This window comes from Bombus affinis, chromosome 11 (genome assembly GCF_024516045.1).
Source record: "Bombus affinis isolate iyBomAffi1 chromosome 11, iyBomAffi1.2, whole genome shotgun sequence".
Lineage (NCBI taxonomy): Eukaryota > Metazoa > Arthropoda > Insecta > Hymenoptera > Apidae > Bombus > Bombus affinis.
Window position 1 is genome coordinate 10,132,879 of NC_066354.1, and position 14,139 is coordinate 10,147,017.

The following is a 14,139-nucleotide window of genomic DNA, read 5'->3' on the forward strand; positions in this document are numbered from 1 at the left end:
GTGCCGAGCAACTTCAGGTTTGTGGTCGAACAAACGCTAAAAGAATTCTTCAAGGCGATTCAGGGTGGCAAGGACACCGAACAGAGCTGGAAAAAGTCCATCTACAAAGTGATCTCGAGGCTGGACGACCCGGTACCGGAGTACTTCAAGACCCCGAACTTCCTGCAGCAGCTCGGTTAAATCAGGAGGTCGCGTGGCTCTTGCTCTTCGTGGTGCGCGGGCTCATCAGCGCTCGTCGGCTCCCGGTAAAACCAAGAAACCAAAAATATATAGCGAAAGAAGAACGGTCAGCGAAGAAGGATCGCATCCGTCAGGAGGTACACGTCCTTCGCGTAAAGCGCGTTCAGGTATCCTTAAACTAACATATCGCAAAACGAGCGTGAGAGAGAACGTGAGAGGGAGAGAAAGAAAGAGAGAGAGAGAGAACATGAGAGAGTTAGGGAGATTGTACACACAACGTTCAGGAAGAACGAACGGAACGAATGAACACGCGACGTACGGAGGCATCGATCATCAGCAGGAACGATGAGGAGTGCCGACGAAGGATCAGGCTGTGACCTAATCACGAGACAATGTCTACGCGCGAGATGGGTGGATAATTATTATACGCTTCGTGCCTTTAATTAGCCGATCGAACGTCTCTCGATCGGCACACTGTGAGTTACTAACGAGGCCACGAACTATCCACCCTTTCCTTACCGTGGACAACACCGATACCGAAACCGACGGTCTTTGGAGGAAGCGGAAGAAAACAGGACGAAAGCGTGGTCAACGAACGGCAAGGAATTACACGATACACAGCTTCGAGCGTCGAGAGTACCTATTGTTTCGATTTGTTGCGTACATAATACGGTTCACCGATGAATATCGCCTAATTTTAAGACACTCGTTTCTCCGAGTAGGCATTAAGGAGCGTAATAACCCGCGACGACGACCGATGGGTGGCTTTCGTTCGAACGAACGTTGACGAGGTGTGTAAACGATGATAGCTATATTTGTTCACGTTTCTAGAGAAACCGATGATACTTATTATCTACTGATGATGGAGCGAGTTCCGCTGGACGGATCCTCCGCAGCTTCCGGTTGAGAGGCAGAAGAGGAACCCTTCTCGTGGATCTTCCGGAAACGACTCGCAACAAACGGCTAACAAAACCCTTCGTTTCGAGTCGTTTCGAAACGGTATGGAACAACGATGGCCAGTTTCACTCGGCATTCGTCACGCTGCGTACCTCGTGGCATCTTTTTTTTTTTTCCTCAAAGCGCGGACCTCGTGATTCGATCGCACCCCTGTCGAACGTCGTCTCGGTAGCATTAGTTTCTATAGCGCGATCACTGCAACAGACTGGCTCCGACACAGGGAGAGCCTGGATGATTCGTTGTTCCCAACGAGAATGCTAGGATGGCGGTTCGTACCGAATCGACGGGAACGAAACCCGATGTTCTTTTCTTCAACGGAAGTAACATTTTTCCATAAGAAAGATAGAAACGGCCGGAACACGCAGGAAAACCTGCGTAGGAAGGCTAGCAACATATAAAATCCCTTCTCTTAAGTTGTACATAAGATTTTTGTCTCGTAATCGCACCATGTCAAAATAAACGAAAAATCGAAGGACACGTTGGAAATCGTCGCGAATATGCTTGGTTCTATTCGATGGAAATTAAAACGTAGATTATAACCAACGATGAACATTCCTAACCCGGTGAAAGCCTCGAAAATTCCGTATTCGGACGAGCGTGACGCGCGAATGTCGAAAAACTCGAGCGTATCGCGAAACAAATGTCGATTTAACATGGCAAGAAGGAAAATTCTCTGTCGTTGTATTTTTCTCGGTTCGAAGTTCGCTCTCGTGAAAACAAGAGAACGAAAACGAAACGCGATTGTAAACGGAGAGAAAATGTCCGCGGTGCACGTATAATATTGCGCGTAAAACAAAAGTAAATTACGTAGAGAGATGTTTTTATTAATGATTAATTGATAGAATATAAACGAGGTTAGGCTAGTCGCAGTGACAGGAGTATGAGTAACAGGGACGACAACAGGGAGGGGCGAACGAACGCGTAAACGTACGAGATATTTTAACGAAAACGATCCAGCACCGGCGATTAATTTTTCAGAAATAAATAAAACGTGTTGTAGACATTTAGATTCGGCAAACTTAATTCAAACGAACATACATACACGAGGAAAGGAAAAAGTAACAATTATCATCGAGTAACAACGGGGAGGGAGGAGAAAGTTGATATAGATTAAAAAGAGGCTAAAACAAAAACAAAAAAAAAAAAAAACAATCGTACGCCGGTGCGTAACTAATATAAAGTAGATTATATTAAAAACGTATATATGTATATATACACACATGTATAAATATATATATACCTATATATATATGAGAAAAATTTGAAGTATAAAAGATATACATAGATATATATATGTATAATTACATAAAATTATATGTATATATATAATAGGCATATAAAACGAAAGACGGATGTTGGCGCGATTAAAATTGCGTAAGGAATGTGTGACAAAGGGTTAGCCACCCACGCCTCCCTTATTCCACTTGTATCCGACCTATAGCACACGACACTCGCGCGCGCGTACACATTCAAGCACACGTATACGCATTCACACACTTACACATCCACATACACACACATTACACGGTGTATTAGATACCCGTTTTCGAACGTTGTACAGACCACATTATACATACACATACGCAGAGGCAAATGCGGATTTTGACGCGAGAATTCATTGCCCGAGTCTACACATGTTCTCTTACTACGAACGTTTGTTTTCTTTTCCCCTTATATACATATAGACGATTTTGTAGATAACTTATCGTACCATATAATATGATTATTATAATTATACATATGTCTCGGGTGGTAGCGAGTTCTTGTAAGTTAACCTAATTACCTTCTCACCTTTACTACCACTATTATTCTCGCTATTATGTGCACTATTATTATTAAAATTATTATTATTATTATTATTATTATTATTATTATTATTATTATTATTATTGCTATTACTATTATCATTATTATCAGTACTATTATTATCAGTTATGTTATGTATATTATGTGACGATTTTTGTTTAAATCGCGATTATCACGAAGGTGATCAGCGGTAGTCATTGATTTTATTTGTTTGGCATTGTAGTTCACCCCTAGTTTCGCGTCGCATAAGTATCACCGTATCGAACGACACGATGTCCCTTGTTCGTAAATCCTTGTGTCCCTTTTGCATTTCCATTTTCCCTTTTACGTTAAGATGAGACCCCTTCTATCAAAACACTTTCGTACTCCGTTCATTCAACGATACTTTTCGTCTATGTTTTGACATTTTAGTTATTATTGTGTATTTTAGTTACTGTATCACGATGATCATTATTCTTATTATCATTATTATGATTATCATTACAATTAAGCATGAGTTTATACAAGTGTACACAACAGAGAAAGGGAGCAAATAAAAAAAGAAAAAAAGAAAATGAAAAGAGAGAAGAGACACGCGTACGTACACGTATACATACACACACACGTTTCTGTAAGCGGTGAGTCTTAACCTAGTCACGAGTCACTAATATTTTAATTTTAACGATCGATCTATTGATTATTATTTTATTTATTATTTACGAGGAATAAAAACGACACATTGGACTCTGATTTGTCTTCATTTATTTTATTTACCATTAACCGCGGCCACGTTTTACGTTTTGCGTTTCATGCTGTTGTGTTAGCGTTATAATATAAACCACCGTCATGCGTTACATTCCCTGTTCCCATCTCTCTTCAAGTCCCACATCGAAATTGTAGATTTGAATGCGACACCTGGCGAATTGTCTCGAGCTCAGACGTTTCGAACATATTCGACTGCCGCATACCCGGCCTACCTTCAATCCGAAAACCGAACGAGTCTCGCATATCTGAAAATGAAGATCGCGGTGACGGTGTTCAAGCTGGAAATCGACGTTGATCGAGTCGAATCGCTACGAAGAGTGAGCAAATGATAAAAAGAGGTTACATAAAGTAAAACGCAGAAAAAGACGTTTATGGGACAAGGGCTGATGTAAATTTATGGAAACTTTCGACTCTTAGATACGATTAGACAGTGGCCTAAAATTAATGTAGCACATCTCCTTCGGCGTTGGCCTAAGATTTTGGTCTAAAAAGTGTTTACGTTCGGGGAGCTAAGGAACGGAGCGGGGATGAAACGTGTTGCAAAGATTGAATATTTAACAAATTATTCGTTTTAGGGGATTTTTCGAAACGACGATCACGTACCTGCGACTCGAGATCGCGATTTCCGGCTGAACGATCCGCGTTGTCCGCGTACGATCCCCGTGCTCGTTCGGTGCTCAGTTCCTACGTTCTACTCGCATCTGCGATCAGCGACAACATCATCATTCGCCAGGGGAAATTTAGCAGTGAATCTCGAGGGAGATTTAATCTACCAATGCGCGAAGCGATCGACGCGGGACAGCGAGCGCATGTCGCAAATCCCGCGCGTTTGCGCCTCGCAAACACATTTGTCGATTCGTTGAAATTTGCCCGACAAAACTTTTCGTCGCACGCTGCTTGATCGTTAAACGTCTATAACTCGATTTTTTGCATTGGTATAATAGGTATTGCTAGCCGATAACGACGGAAATTCGAGACATCTACTAGGCAAAGTGAGAGAAAAGCTGATAGTATTCGCTGTAATTGTTAAGCGAATTGATCGTTGCGTAACGAATTATAATACGGTGGAGAAAAATTTATCGACGTATAAAATTTCGAAGGATCCTGGAGATCGATTATTTTTTTACAAATTTATTTAATGTTCTGTCTCTTATTAACTGTACACGCGTGCAGATCAACGATCAACCGATTAAGTGGAGACTAGTAATTTTATTCGCAAAACGCATTCGTGGATTAAACTGAGCTCGCTACAGCGATATTCGCAGATAGCACTTTGCGCTTGCACGTAGCTACGCGTCAACGTCTTTCTCCAATAAAACGGAGCATTCTCCTCGTAACCATAAATGAAAAAAAAAACATTTAACTGCCATACACACCGTTAGCCAAAAAAAAAGAAAAAAAAAACAGAAAGCAAAACTTAAAATTAAGAAAACACTTATCTATAATGGAACCGCGTAAAAATAGTAAGCACCCTGATACTCCGCCATTATTGCGACAAACAGTAACAGCCAGCCAATAGAAAGTAATATCCTAAGGGAAACAGAAATTAACAAATGATCAATAGCAGGTAATTCGTTGAAACAGCTGAAAACAGAACCAAAGAAGCTTAAGGCTGGAGCGAAAACTCCAGCCTTCCAATCACACACGCTTAAAACAGAAAAACAGAAGCATGCCAACAGTTGACCGACAGTTCGAAACCGGGACAAAATCCATTTCCAAAAACGAAATAGAAAAATCCCGAGTCGTCCTTCTCATCGCAGACAGAGGCTCGCCACGTCGTTTGTGAGCGTTCTGAAAATCTAGATACGTTAAACACACAATATATACGATAAAAGCAGATAATTGATTAAAAAATATCGAAAAAAAAAGTGAAAAAAAGCAGTGGGTACTAGAAGCAACAAGAGCGATACATCTCCGTTAAACCGAGGAAAGCACACGTCGAAACCTAATTCTCGTAAGCAATAGCAGATAAGCGATTTTCGATTTCTTTCTCCGTCGATCGAGGATCAAGGGTCCCGGCGCGAAGGACGAACCGCCACGGATCACGCAAACGAATCGCGAACACGTGCTCGATGTCCGAAGACGAGAAACACAGCGAAACGGAACCGAAACCCGTGACCAGCTGCATTCTCTCGTCTCTCGCGAAAAATTCCTCCGCTCGAACGATCAAAATCGCGGCCTTCACCGTTCGTACGAGAACGATCGAGGACCGTGAATTTGTGAAAGCGATCTGGAAAGGGTTGCTAATCGTTCGGGTCGTTATCAATCGTTAGACAACGAGGACGTCGTTCGACGTTGTCACGGAGGCTCGTCGAGAGACGAAGAATGAGGAAGAGAAGGAAATTAACGCGGGTTCGAAATTGAAGAGAACGAAAGGGATTCCCTGTGCCGACGAAACTTTCACGGGCAAAAGAGTCCGCGCGATTCCTGCTCGAGGTACGAATATGTGGATGGCGAGACTGTGAGAAAAGGAAGAGAAACGGAGGAGAAAAAGAAGAAAGCCGATCGACTCGCCGTTATTACGTTTTGTGCAGCGGGGCCGTAGCACGGAGAACGAGTAGACGAGACGAAACGAGATGACTTGAAGCAGGAGAAAGAGAAAGTGCAAGATACGAGAGATAAATAAGCGAGAAGGAAACGAGTGAATTGTTTTTAATGAAATGAAAAGGAAAAGGATGGAAATGGAATAATAAGCATACGTACACATACCTAAACGCGTAAGTTTTAAGGAACACGTGTAAGCAGAATTAAGTAATAGTATTTAACGTTAACACTTGCAAGTTATTAATTATTATATAAACGATTAAACTAACGGTAATTAATGCGAAAAATAAGAAAACGTAAATATACTAAAAGACAAGCCGAGCGGAAGGTCGTATCACGCTGCAGAGGAAGAGGATTGTGAGCCGCTCCGTGAAATGGGCGGGCGAAGCGAAAAAAATACTTAAAAAAACAGATTACACACACACACTAATAAACTAATTATTATTATATGATTATATATTATTATTACGATTATTACTATCGAGTTCGAGAATCGTCGTGATAAAAAATGTGGAAAAAAAAATGTAAGAAATTAGGAAATAGCTGTGAGAGAGTGCGGACTAAATCCGAGCGTAAGAGAGAATGAGCACAACGAGAACGTTGGGTGTGCGTGTTGCGAGAGAGAACGTTAGTGAGAAATGAACACCTCGAGAGAGTTAGAACGACAGTGGGGACGAGAGATAGAAAGAGAGACAGAGAGAGAGAGAGAGAGAGAAAGAGAGAGAGAGAGAGAGAGAGAGGGAAGCTGTGAATACTTCGAAGTATGTTCATCGAGAATAATAATTCCTCAAACTATTAGGAGCGTAATTAGGGTATATTTATTATAACGAAATACGCGTTTACGGAAGATTTACGTGACGTAATGCAACGCACGCGACACATAGAGCGAAAGAATGCGTAGAGCGAGAGTAAGAGAGGAAAGAGAAATAAAAGATAAAGTAGGGAAGATATATAAAATCGTGTCTTTTTTTTCTTTATCTCCGTAGAGTCCGATATCGCGAACACGCGAATCGCGCCTCCCGCGGAAACGGAGTACGCGCGCGATATTAAAAATTAGTCTAGGAACGAAAGAAAACGAAAATTTCGTGTTGTCTTTCTTTCTTCGTTTTTTTTTTCTTTTTTTTTTTTTTCTTTTCTTGTCTTTTCGAGAAAAGTTGCGTACGACTGAAGTTAATGCGAGAGAAAGAGAGGGAGAGAACGTGGGAAAGCATACGGAGGAAGGGGGAGAGAGACAGCGAGTGAAAACGCGGACAGAGTGATAGATTATTTAGTGACGCGAGAGAACGGTGCGAGAAGCTATGTTTTTAAATGCAAGGGAGCGCGTGCGTAAGGAAACTAAAAAAGAAAAAGGAAAAAGTAAAAAGAAACAAGGGAAAGAGATAATTGAAGAAGATTAGAGGAGATGATAGAGGAGAAGAAATTACTGATTGTTGACACCGAGTGAGCAAACTTTCTGTGTGATAATCTCGTAGTACACGTAGCACGTTAAGTCTACAATACGTTTCGGTAGGGGATTTTTAGGTGAGAGCGACTAAAACTTTTTTAAGAAAAATTTAAAAAAAACAACATAAAAACATGAAAAGTCGGACGAAATGAGAAATTAACGCGAGGCGAAGGAGACGATAACGTCGAGCCCTACGGTCGAGAATTTCGAGAGGTGTCAGGTACTTTCGAATTTTGGTGATTTCTTTCTGACGAATAAAAATGGAAAAGTAAAAGGAGAAAAAGAAAAATTCGTCGATGGTGGAGACGCAACGTATCCAACTATCGACAGTGGACATATCATCGCGTGTATCGTAATATCGATTCTCCGTTTTGCGATTGGTTACAGGGAACTCGAGGATGCCGTGGATCACTCCGGTGCCGTCGAATTAACCTTAAGCAATTAGTTCTTTGATTTAGCGAGTAAATACGTGTTACGTATACCGTGGAAAATTGTTCGTTCCAGACAGCGAGATGCGAGACTGTATGTTTCTCGATTTGATTTACAGAACGGTAGAGAAGGCAGTGGATACTCCTGCCTCGAGCACAGAGACTCGATCCCTTGCAGGCTGCGATATTAAAACACGTGATTCGGTTCTATGTCGATGTAAATCGTTTCTCGTTCTTCGGTTCATGATTTCGCGTTAATCGTGCAATAGCTTGCGTTTCACCGCGGATGAACGTTTCGCTCGTTTTCGATTAGGGGTTGTTTGTTTAAAGGGCAACGACGAACAGATTCAACGTGAGAAATTTTGCAAAAAAGAACAAGGAAAAATGAAAAGGGACTAAGATCGAGAGAATTAGTTTCTAATGTCTTTGGCGCAATTTTTGAAAAATCTATTTCGTGGACAAGCGTGAAAGGGAGGGAGAGAATGAAAGATTAAACGTGCGAAAGGGATGAGAGCACGCGCGAAAGAGAGAACGAGCAAGTGTGATATGAAAAAAATTCGTAGAGGTAGCGAAAATTCTAAATTAAAGTTCCTATCGCTTCGCCTTCTAGCCTGAACGTCGGCCAGCAGCTTTAAATAAACAACCCTCCGTCCCACACGACCACATCAATTGCCGTTGAACTACCTCGAATTATAAAAACCACTGACGGCACTCCCCCAGCGACCTAAAACCGCCTGCAAGGGGTTGACTCGCCCCTACGCCATCCCTTCTTCCCTTCTTTTCCTACGGAACAAGCGCGCACCTTTCAGTAGGTACACAGATTACGAAGAACGAGAGGCTGTTGATACTCCAGCTCTCGAAATGTCTCAAACTCCACGATTAGATCCCACGGTTACGCGATTCCTCGTCAGTTTCGGATCTCGTCTAGTCGATGAACGAAAAATTTCCACGTCGCCTCGAATCGATCAGTTTCTCGAGCTCTAAATCGACGAGACTCGAGGCCTGGCTATATACGTAGATAACGTTAGGCCTCGAAGAAGCCGAACCTCTCGGAATTCGTCGCGCGATCGAGGATCCGTTCAAGTCGGGAATCTGGGCGGGAGGGTGGGTGGGTGGGTGGGGTTTAAGGGGATAGAGATGGAAACCGACGAAATTGGGAATGGTGTAGAAGCGTGTAGGGAGCCAAGTGTCCTTGATGCGACCGTCGTTGAAGCCACGAAATCTCGCGATCTCAACAGGTGATTTTTTTCGGGAAGGTTCGAACAGATAAAGAGAAAAGGTGAAAGGCAGATAAGATGAGATAGAAAGGGGAAAGGTACGATCAGGACTGACAACAGGCGTCTAGAAACGGTAAAAGATCAAGGGGAATCAGAGGGAAAAAAAGTCACGCCTGAGAAGAAATCCAAGCGAATTGCGATTTCGGAACTGAGTTCGGAGCCACGGGCGATAGACGTTCGGCGCAAACCGATCCTAGTTGAGCAAGAGAAAGGGAGAACGAGTGAGAGCGGATGAGTAACAGAAAGAAAAAACGAGAGAATGGTGACGAGCGACAGGACAGCGAACGAAAGGAGAATCGAGCGGATGCGAGGGATGATCGGGATGACACGAATGAATGCGTTGAAGAAAAATTGAAAAGAGAAAAAGAAATGAGAAAAAATTATACAGAGAGAGCCGACCTCCTTGCCTACCGGGAGGTCCGCATATATATAAAAAAAAAAAAGACTAGTAAATGATAAAGTGGAAAGAAGAGAGAAAATTAGGAGAGAAGACGAGAATAGAGGAGAGGAAAGAGAAGAAATTATTAGACCAGTTGTAAGTGTAAGTTAAACGAGGAATTTTCTCCCCCCCACCCTTTTCGTGCACGATACTTTTGGCAATTCTTTCGCTAGCGAGAGTGCGATCGTGAAAAAGCCTTGTTACGTGTGAATATGTGAAATTACATGCGTTTACGTGTGAATAGATGAAACGAGAGAAGGAGAGAAAGAGCAACGGTGAGAGTGCGAGTGATAGAGAGATCTATTTAAAGAAAAAAAAAAAAAGGAAACAAAAAGGAATGAAATAAGAGAAAAGGAAGGAAAAAAGGTAAAAGTGGAATGAGAGAGGACGGGATTAAATGGCCCATTACAGATCCGTCGTCCGACTCAGTAGCGCTATCGAGGAGGATATAATCGATTGCAAAGAGGCAGGCAATACACACAAAGCACCAAGAATGGCAGGTACTAAAAGTGTCACGATCCATCCAACCCTTCAGCCACCGAGTGTGAGAGCAACGAATGACTAGCGGAAAAGTGTGAATCTTAACCGGATCTTGCTTGCCAGTGGAACGCATTCCGACCCCTCCGTTTTAATTTCATTCGCGAAACGTCATTCGTCGATGTTTTCGCGATGTTTCGCGACGTATTTTTCAAACTGTCAATTATCCCTCTGTTATACAAGCGTTGATCAGCAACGGAATATATAAATCGTTCTGTTTTATTTCTTCTGTCTTATCGTCTAACTGTCATATATTAAATCGTCCGAAGGAAGAGAAAAACGGAAGGAAAAAATTTAAACCAGAGAAATTATTCGAAAGAATTTGATTCGTCGTCTACAGTTGCAACGTACAACTTGGAAATGTTCGAGCGGAAAAAGAACAAACGCCGATAGAGGCGGTTTCAAACAGGCGATTCCGTTGCGAAAATTCTTTCCCCGACTTTCGTCGCTGATTTTGCCGAGTTTCCCGTAAGGGAAGAAAAGAAGAAAGGTGGAAAATGGAAAAGAATAAAACCGACGTTACGTCCCGAAACTTCTAATTTATCGTTGCGTCTGATATCCTTCGTCTATGAATGAGTCAAGGAACCGGAAGAGGGTGGTTGAATGATACGTGCGTGTACCCGAGAAGAACACACACGAGATGAATAGATGAGAAATTGTGTTTAAATATATCTGTAATTCCTGGCATGTATTACTTGCGCATACGTCTCAACCGGCAAGTCGTGTTAGGTTATACGTATTATCGTAGTAGGGAATCGTAGGTTTATTAAGCTAAACATTAACATAAACATAACAAAACAAATAAACAATACAAAACTAACAGAACAAAAGTGTGAAAAACAGAACCATGAACAAATGAAGGAGATGAATTAATAGAAGGGAAAGAAAAGAAACAAAAGCGAGGGAAGAAAAAATAGAAAAAAAAAAATGGAATAAGAAAGAGGTGAAACTCTTATTTAGTAATGAAACAGAAGCAGAACACAAGCAGTAGCAGCGAAACAACAGGAAAACAAAGCGAAATATAAAGAAAAATACCTACGTTGATGTGTGAGGATGTGAGCTAGATCGCCGCGTTGAGTCCAATGAAGTCCTCAGAGATATTATAGAAGCGCAGACCCTCCGCAGATTGAGGTGAAACAATGGGACGCGAAACTGGGCATCGCGTCGGCCATCGTTCGTCGATCCGGGATTTGCATCAGGGGTTTATATAGTGTTTAAAGTATCACGCCAAAGACAGACAATACTTTGATAAAAATAAATGTTAGTCGTTAAATTTCGTCGAAGCCTGATCGATCGTGGACGCGGCACGCGCGGCCCGGAGGAAACAAACTTTCGAGCAGAAATATTTTTTTCGAAAGGTGTATCCGATAGTCGACAACAGGGAAAAAAAAAAGAATAAACGAAAACGCGGGACGACGAACGACGACGCCGATCATGCCCGGTCAGCTGGAACGTCTTGTAAAGAATATTGTGGGAATTGTTTTTCTGCGCTCCGGCCCGAGCTCGAGCTTATCGAGCCGAGTCGAGGCAACCTGCTCACGCAAGTACATTTTATGCTTCGTACCTCTGTCTCTGTTCTCTTCTCAAGAATCCCACGCAATGTCACGTTCTTTACAGATAACACAGATCACTGGTCTCCTCTCCTTTCAACATCACTTGCAAGATCTTCAGGAAATTTCGTTTGACGTCGAGCGATTTAATCGTGAGATACCTTTAAAACAATGTTCCGACGAACATTAAGCTTCGTTAGCCAAAGATTAGTAGAAATGTTTAATCGATAATTAGTTACGAAACTTAAGTCTTAAGCAAAAGATGACGATGATTGATAATACAAAAGAATTAAAGAGAAATTTCGAGCAATTTTTTGATTTTCGAATAGATTCGTTCGAAAATGAACCAACAGTAAATTCGATAATTAATATCTTTGTTGTATCACGCATCAAGTACGAGCAGATATAAAATTAAGACTCGATTACGTCGCTCGATCACCGTTACAGAGACGGTTTTCGTTACAATAGCATCGCTGATAGTCGTGCAGACTCCGACTTCGCGAATCGAAGAAATCACAGATATTCCGGAGAACTTGAGACAGAGGTCTTAGCTCGCCAACCTGCCTACTTTCACGCATTATGATATTTAATGTCTATACCACTTTCGACACGAGGACATTCCTTTCGTACGTTTTACCGGCGTTTTACTAAGTTCGCTTTCGACACGAGAAGTTTCGGATTGATTCATTGCTGTCCTAGGTTGCGCACAAGACGACACACAGAGACGTGGCGTGAAGGAACGTCCCTATCGTTCGCACTTAACGAAGTCTGCATGGATGTCGTGAAAATCGTGGAGAACGAAAGCAGGACGTTTCATCGCGACAGAGAGCAAAAAAATTCCGTTTTTCGGCAAACACCAAAAAGAAAAACTCAGCTCGAATAGCTCGCGAGAGCGCGCGCGCGTGCACGCTTTCGCGTGATGCACGCGCGAACGTTTTCGTGGCGAATTCGGACCACACAACAAATAAGTGTTCGTCAAGGCGGCGTACGTCGGTCGCCTAGCGGCACACCCACACACACGCGTACAGCGACACACCGTGTACACGAATGTAGAGGGACATACACATACGTACGCACACACTTACAACACTCGCGGACACACACTACGCGTACACTAACACATGACACACGTAAACGCAGTTTCGGCCAGAATCTAAAAGACACATCAAGGAAAAAAGTACAAGTTTATCACGTTGCGCCTTAATGTTAAAATTAAAAGTTGATCAAAAGAGTGGAAGATGAAAGAAAGAGAAAAAAAAAAAAATAATGCGAAGCGTATTCTTAACCAAAATCGGCCTTAGTATATACATTTTTTCCGGGGCCAGCCGACGACGAACGACGAGCGACCCTCCCACTCGTCCCTATCCCTCGAAAATTCCTCTTTCTCTAGATTATAAGATTTCTCTAGATTATATCTATAAAAATGATATATTATAAATATATGTATACATATGATATATATCCGCCGGCGGCGGGACGTTTCGAAACCTCGCAGCTAACTCAGCAATCCACCAAACTATCGAAAGATTTAGGGAGAACTGAAAATGAAAAGGGAAAAAAAAAATGAAGAAGAAAATGACGAAGAAGAAGAAAGAAATAGTCTTCTCAGTTCCCGCCGCGTCTGGCTGGATTCGAAATTCTTACGGTTCGCGTCCACGTTGAACGTGCAAATGGTCGACACGATTGCACACCGTAAGCGAGCCTCGCGAGGCGTCCACGCGACCAGGGTGCGACGTGGACGCGACACCTGTCTTTCAAAGTCCCTCCTCGAACGCCGGAAGGTCGTCGGTCGATCGTCTCGCGGCCCGAACAACCCCGCTCCAGCAAACCCCGCGACATTTGTCCATCCACGAACCCTTTACCACAAACCCCTTACCAGAAACCCCGCTCCAAAAGAATTCACATCCAGCCTCCTGAAAAATACCAATCCTTATCCGCTCGAGAACGAAGAGCACAAGAAGCTAGAGTGGAAACACACAGTGAAAGACATCCATCCGTCAGGCGAGAGAAAGAGAAGGAGAGAGGCGTTTCCTTTCTCGCGTCAAAGAAGAAAAACACTTCCTGCATGTGTGAAGCTAAGCGACAACGCGAGTGGACGGGTCACCCGAAATTATTCTAAGGACTCTCGTCTTCGGGCGGGAACGCAGATGGATTGACGAGGACAATAGGAATAACGATGACGATAGCGGTGTTAAGGAGACGCGAGTAAGAAAGCGAAAAAGAGTGGTCGGAA

The 14,139-nt window shown here is 42.6% G+C and overlaps 1 protein-coding gene across 2 annotated transcripts in view; it reads left to right on the plus strand.

Annotated features, from left to right (window-relative positions):
• Positions 1-14,139, plus strand: part of LOC126921660 (homeobox protein prospero) — a 71,648-nt gene that overhangs the window by 39,501 nt on the left and 18,008 nt on the right. For both annotated transcript variants that reach the window (XM_050733375.1, XM_050733376.1), the window contains exon 5: positions 1-14,139. This exon is cut by the window's right edge and continues 18,008 nt beyond it. In XM_050733375.1, the coding sequence (XP_050589332.1) occupies positions 1-180 (180 nt within the window). In that variant the 3' untranslated portion in view covers positions 181-14,139.